General features: G+C 37.6%; 1 protein-coding gene across 3 annotated transcripts; it reads right to left on the bottom strand.

Annotated features, from left to right (window-relative positions):
- Positions 1-975: 975 nt before the first annotated feature.
- Positions 976-6,470, bottom strand: tekt3 (tektin 3). Of its 3 annotated transcripts, none has more exons than XM_015040137.1 (9): positions 6,391-6,470; positions 5,665-5,722; positions 4,309-4,894; positions 3,599-3,682; positions 3,438-3,508; positions 3,178-3,321; positions 2,427-2,649; positions 1,616-1,770; positions 976-1,208 (listed from the first exon to the last, which is right to left on the bottom strand). In XM_015040137.1, exons 3-9 carry the CDS (start codon positions 4,876-4,878, stop codon positions 992-994), a joined length of 1,464 nt encoding a protein of 487 aa, XP_014895623.1. In that variant the 5' UTR covers positions 4,879-4,894; positions 5,665-5,722; positions 6,391-6,470; the 3' UTR covers positions 976-991. The 3 variants fall into 3 exon arrangements, with proteins under 3 accessions (XP_014895623.1, XP_014895625.1, XP_014895622.1); XM_015040139.1 differs by having other exon boundaries at positions 4,309-4,891; XM_015040136.1 differs by lacking the exon at positions 6,391-6,470 and having other exon boundaries at positions 5,665-5,860.
- Between the last annotated feature and the right edge of the window lie 357 nt (positions 6,471-6,827).

Raw genomic sequence — 6,827 nt, 5'->3', positions numbered from 1 at the left:
CATATATGGCATCTGAAAAACTGTTCCAGTCTGAAATACTTTAGCATGTAATGTTGTTTTGTATCATGACTCTGATTTGAATTCCTCTATAACTTTATGCCTCACCTGCTGCACTCTTTGACATTCGTGATGCTTTTTATTGGCTGATATTACATGAGAAATTAAAATACACACAAGGATGGGGTATCACAGTAAACAAGTCTAAATGCATGCCACACATCTCAGATTTATTCATTTATTTATTTATTTTAAGAAAAAACTTTCCAACTCTAAAATACTTTACTTTGGTCTGTCACACAAAATTTCAGCTCAGTGCAATTAAATTAACAGTTGCAATATTGTCAGCGTATGCAGTGGTGTCCAAACTCACAGTGTCCTGCATGTTTTAGTTTCTCTATGTCACCATGCCAATGTTCTGCAGAGACCTGCTAACGATCCATCATGTGATTCCGGTGTGTTGAACCATGGCGAGAGCCAAAGAATTTAAGATCCCAGCCCTTGAGGACAGACTTTGGACACCCCTGTTGCTACAAGACAATTTTTTTCCCCAATTATTTTATTGTATTTTTATTTTTTTTACCTTGACTGAGGACTTTCTTCACAATGAATTGAGTTAAATCTTGTGTTCACAACTTTTGGTATGTGATATTATTAATACTTTGACTAATTTATTTTGAAAAGTAAAGTGTATTTCATTCAATAGATTTATGTTCTTTGAAATCGGCGTATCAAACACTGTGAAATACGTATTTCACATCCATAATTCATCATATCTTAGACTTATTTCACAAACAGGCTCACTATAAGCTGCTCCCCAAGTCAGACTTTTCTTACAGGAGAATTCTATTGGTATTTTGACATTATTTTTATATGTTTGGTTTAAACAGTTAAAAAAAAAATACACACAGATATACTTAAAGTAAGATATTTATATATACATATATAAATAATCTTTAATTAGTATGAATAACCCTTATTTGAAATTCGGTTTTTATGTGTACCCAACCAGGCGCGGCAGGCTGGGAAAGCTCTTTCGCATTCCCATGCACTTCTCCTGGTCTAGGAAGAGAGAGTGGGCCTTGATGGACAGGTCATGCTCCAGAGTCACTTTTGTCTTTACCAGAATCTGCAAAGCGTTTTCTGCCTCCATCAGTCTCTCTTGAAGTTTTTGGATTGTGTCTTCAATCTCTCTCACCTCGCCTACAAGCCTGAAGAGTCAAAGACAGACAGATAGCTTACCGATTCCTTTTTTTTCTTTTAGTGAAAACATAGAACTTCACTTCAGGAGTATAGTAGGAATCTATATTTACAGTGTATATTTAGTTGACATGTACAGATCGCATATTTTTGTGACCAATTTCCAAGCTAAGGTCTTATAAAGTTCTGACATGTTGACGGAGACTTTTCTCTACTACAATCAAGCAGATACTTTCTGTATAACTACAAAATGATTGATGTTTTTGATCCTTGATTTCTGTTCATTCTGATTATTTTCTGCTCACAGCCAATAAAACACAATATTTCAGTTTAGAATATTACATGTAGCCAGTAAAAATGTTTCTGTAACTAAAGTAGCTGCTCCAGAGTTTGACCAGAATTAGCCCCGACTCTTTACCAGTGGTGTGGGTTGTCTCTGCAGAGCTCTACGTTGGGCCTACGTGTCCTCTCCTCGAGCCGAGTCTGGGCCACCTTGAGTGGGTTCTCCTTGTCTCTTAGGGCTTTCTTCAGCGATTCAATCAGCATCTCGGTCTGAAAGATCTCCTGCAAAGTCTGCTTAAAAGCACAAATAATTACCAAAATAGAGTAATTACAAAAACAATCTCTAAAACGGACAGTCAAACATGAGATTGTCTTTTATGCAAGTTTTACTGTCGGATACAAAAATGAAGAAGATGGCTAATTTTCTAAATGTGTAGAATTTTAAGAAGTTAATGTAAAGAGTTCCTTTGAACTGGTTCAAAGGAACTATTCATTGTGGTGCTTATAAGTAAATTTACTATGAACAGTGTACCTAATATCACAGCTGCTGTTAGTGTTGAAATGCGTTGAATGAAATCCAAATATAACTTCTCGCTACTCAGAACAGAGGGACTCGGTGTCAAATATGCCACAAATAACCAGCTGTCTCTTAGCATTGTTACTGTATGTTCTGAGAGCTGTTCGAGAGTACAAATGTACATAGTCCATTAAAGGAGAAACATTCCCTGCACTTTTGCAGATAATAAAATAAAGATTTACTGTGGTATAATTTCCTGTTTATATTAGAAAATATAGTGAGAATAAAAACCAATAAAACAACAAAATGATGATGATAATAATAATAACTAAAAAAATAAATACAATTTTGGGGGGGGGGAAATAGTCTTGATAATCGGTTGAATCTTTTGTGACATATTTAAATAAAGCCATGTAGAAACTGTAAGGACCTTAGCTAGGTGTGCCTGCAGGTTGTTCTTGGCATCGGCCGTTTCAGAAATGCGGTTAGTAAAGGCGACATTGGCGTTGTTGAACTGGTTCCACATTTCATTGGACGTCGTGTTTAGCAAGATTTCTATCTCGTCCCTGAGCTTGTGAGAGTTCGCCCGTTCGCTTTGGGAATGCAGGATGTTGTCGTCCGTGAATTTGGACCACGTGTCTGGCAGAGAAACTCTGGCAAGGAGGAAAAGAGATGCATGCATTTATTTCTGGTTTCTATTATGTGTCTTTGAAGGTGAGATTCAAGCATAATGACAATTGCTATGTACAAATAATAACAAGCTGTCCTCAAATGTGATACATAATTTCTTGAAAGTGTTTGGAGCAGTAGTGAAGGAAAAAAGGATCTGGCATTCAACCTTAAGACCTGTTTTAAGCGTGCAGAAAACATTGTGCTCTCTCTTCACTGATGGATTATTTACATCCTTCTTTATCTGCGGTTTAATGATTACGGTCGACAAAAAAAGCAACACAGTCAATATTTCTCTGTCTGTCTAGCGCAACATGGTCACATGTCCCAAAGTCCACCTATATGCATTTTAGTAGCCTTCTTAAGTCAGTTAACCCCACGCTAAAGCAGCATAAAAGGCTGTCTTGGAGAAATTCAGACAAGAGAGCAGTGATCTTAAATGATTGTTTTACGGCTTATAGGTAATATTTGGCATAATAAGAGTAACCTTTTATCTTCAAGCCCATACTCACGAATGGTCTATTCTGTCGATTCCTCTGTAATAGCCGATTCCGTCTGATGTGTTCCTCAAATGGTGGCACCTGTCATCAATCCTCTGAGCAGATACCTTGTCGCTCATGTCTTTTTCCAACTCGTGTTGGGCCGCTCGATTTGACCTTTTGAAGGTAGAGATGAATCATAAAATCAGTTGCTATAATTGTTGTTGAATTTCTAAACAGATTCATGGTTTATTTTTATCTTTTTTTTTTTTTTTTTTTTTTTAAAAACTTACGCCAGCTGGGCGATGGCTCTGTCCAGATGGCGCCTCATCCTCTCCTGACATGACTTTATGACCTCTACTTCCTTTCAGTAGTACAGGCAGAGTGTAAATTGTAACATTTACATTTAATAAGGTTGGCTTTAGACCTGAGACAGTCACTGCTGCTGTTTTACCTTTATTAGATCTTTTTCTACGTCGTCGCGTACCAGGTCGATGGACATCCGCTTCTCTCTGTGGTATAAACATTCTTGAGAGACCTATTAACAGAAGCATTGTGACTAAAACAAGCTGGGGAGGTATTATTAACTTGTGTTTTTGATCAAACGTGAACACGTCCAACATCTGGCTTGTCTCGAGCAGGTGAATAACTGCTTGAAAATGCTGGATAAGCACATGAAGTGTCCTTTTGTGAAAGCATAATGCATGCACGAGTGTTGTCCTGTGTTTCAGGTGTGCTCTAGTTTCAGTTGCCTGGAGAAACCTCAAAGAAAACTTTCTGCCACATGATATTAGCTTTGCAAGATATACATGTCATTGGATCTTGAGTTGGATCAAGTTGACTCACTGCGGGTAATGACCAGCACTCTGCCATGGCAATAAGGTGGCCTAATTAAACACTTTATCCAAAGAAAGGCTCTGCAGCATTTTGCAAAAGGTAGAGTAACTACAACATTTTTGCTTCCTCAAAGAAAACTTGTAGTTCTTTGTAAAATACTAAGGATTACATCGACTGACAACACTTTTGCCAATTTACTTATATTAAGCTTGAATCACAGAGTGAAACCTTCATAAAACTTTTGCAGCATGGCACTGAACATAAATGAATTATTACTACATTTAAATTTGTTGTGAACCGGCGTGAATTATTAAAACCCATTCTAACCTTAAGAGGCCCCTCGGTCTCTGCTAAGGCTCTCTCCAACCTTTTTTTCACTTCGCTGAGTGCCGCTATCTCCGTCACCATATTGTCAATCTCATGGCTGAGCTCAGACCTCCAGAAGACAATATCATTGACCCTTTCCGCAATGTTCTTGCTGGTGTTTTCTTGCGTTCTTCTGGTGAGCTGCTCCTTATCCTGCATCAGCCTGATGGTGTCTTTCCTCAGCCGTTCCGCGCTCTTCCGTGAAGACTCGGACTCCCGGTAATTGCTGTGGTTGGACTTGTACCAGTCGTCCGGGGTGTACCGGTTCGTCAGCAGGGTCCTGTTGGAGGGGTAGAAAGTGGTGTTGGCTCGGACCAGATCGAAATGATCCCGCTGTGTGGAGGAGGTCAGTGGGAGAGCACTGCTGCTCTTGTAATAGCTGTTTGTTCTCCACATGTTGGCACTGGGACTTCTCAACAAGGCCGGCTGAGTGTTACGATAGCTGGATGCCATGGTGGAGATGGCAGGGAGGAAGTGGCTGGTTTTTGGCCGAGCATAGGTTGTCGTCAGAGTTGATCCGAGCAGCTCCATAACTTCCTGCTCTCTACTTTGAAATTGCAGGAAAAAACGTATGTGAAAGTGTGAAATGTTAATATTATGAAAGTTTAAACATGTCGTGAAATATGTGAATGAAGAAATTTATTAATAAAATTTAAAAGCTAAACGACAAAGAAGCACACAAGGCAAGTCAATGATAAGGCTGTGGAAACTTTTCAATCAGGATTGGGTTACAGAATACTATCCCAAGCTTCAAGCATCTTTAGTAATAGTTGAATATCATCTGCATAGCTATGATTCAATGTTACTAAATGTAGTAGTGATTCGTTTTAAAGGGAATAATTGTTTATTTTTATGCATTTGGAAGAGGCTTGTTTCAAAACAACAAAAAGCAACTTATAAATGAGGATTTTAAAAAAGATGCATTTAAAATCAAAGTCACAAGGATCCGAAGTCATTGTTATGTCATTGAATATCTATAACAGAGCTACTATTATTTAATAGTCTTTGTTGGGTGTATCCTTTATAAAATGTTACTAAAATATATCAAAAAGGAAGGAAACAGTTACTCATGAACTGCTTTCATTCTAAAAGCTTCTAAATAAGCAGAGATATGGGTATATAGTTTCTTTGGAGTTGTATCCAAATTAAGTTTTGCTTGTGGGTTCATCCACTTTATGTTTAAAAAAAAATTACCAGAATAACAATGCTTCCTACTCACATTGACTGTTCAAATTAAAATGAATCTTCAGAGCTGTTAACAAAAAAAAAAAAAAAAAAAAAAAAATTTAGGTTACCAACAAAATCCAAAAGACTCACCGAGATGATTGCTTGTCCTCTGTTCAACAATGAGCGGCTAGCACCCTGCTGTGTATACCTGAGAATGAGTTCAAGAACACAATAAAGGTGAACTGACATGCATAATAGATGAAGACGTTTGCAAGTCATTGATTCAGCCAGCCAATAACGTTGCACAGTCATGGTGTGCAGGAGCTGAACAAGATTTCTGTTGACACAGAAGCAGTTGCCATGGGTTACTGCAACACTGAGCCAAAGGACTGACTAAAGTTTGTTTGTTTGTTTGTTTGTTTTACAGTTAAAAGTCTTGCTGTCTGAGTCTTAGTAACTTAGTATCCTCGCATTACTTTTTGTTTGTTAGCCTTGAAACATTTATTTTATGTTATGCTCAATTCTAGCTATTAATTTAAATTCAGACATACAACTAATTTAGCAACCAGTTTACATTGTTGAAATGGATTTACATACCCAGAATATTTAATACAACCTTAATCTTTTTTCTTTTTTTTTTTTTTTTGTTGACCCTACTGATGATTTTTATTGTGTTTCGGTTCTTCTGTCATAAATCTAAGTTTTATCCGTAAAGCACAGGGGTTTACTTATTCTTTGCTGAGCATCAGGTGTCTTAGAGTCATTCTGAGAATCCAATGCTTTGTGTGGATTACAGTCACCTGTTTAATCTTTTATGTCACCGGAAGAGTGCACACAAACCCCAGTAGCGCAGAATAGTAATCTGTGTTGTGTTACCTGTCACTGCCACTGGGGTTCATTTACACTAATTGGTCCTGAGGAGGTATATGGCCGGTCAGACAATAGTGTGGATTTCCACTGAAGAGTCAAGTAAAGATGAAGTCAGGATTTTTTCATCTGGCCCAAATGTTTATTACAGATTTGTGAGCAGAATAATGTATATTTGTACTGCTGATTAAAGGGAGCCACAGTGGCTACTCTCTTTGTCTGACTATCCCAGAGTTGTGCATCAAAATTTATATTTAGGTGGCAAAACATTTAGCCATCACTTTTTCACCTCTTAAAAGTGTTCCTGCATTCTTCCCCAGTTCTGAGAATATTCACATTAAAAGTTACATTTTTATGAACTGTGTGACAAATGACTACAGTGAAATCATTTCAATTACATAAAATCATTTTTTTCATCTTAGACTGTAAATATTACTTGCTGTGTA

The sequence above is a fragment of the Poecilia latipinna genome, unplaced genomic scaffold (assembly GCF_001443285.1).
Source record: "Poecilia latipinna isolate Pla-1442-1.1 unplaced genomic scaffold, P_latipinna-1.0 Scaffold497, whole genome shotgun sequence".
NCBI classification, from domain to species: domain Eukaryota; kingdom Metazoa; phylum Chordata; class Actinopteri; order Cyprinodontiformes; family Poeciliidae; genus Poecilia; species Poecilia latipinna.
The sequence above is the reverse complement of the archived record's forward strand: the minus strand, read 5'-3'. Positions and strand labels throughout refer to the sequence as shown.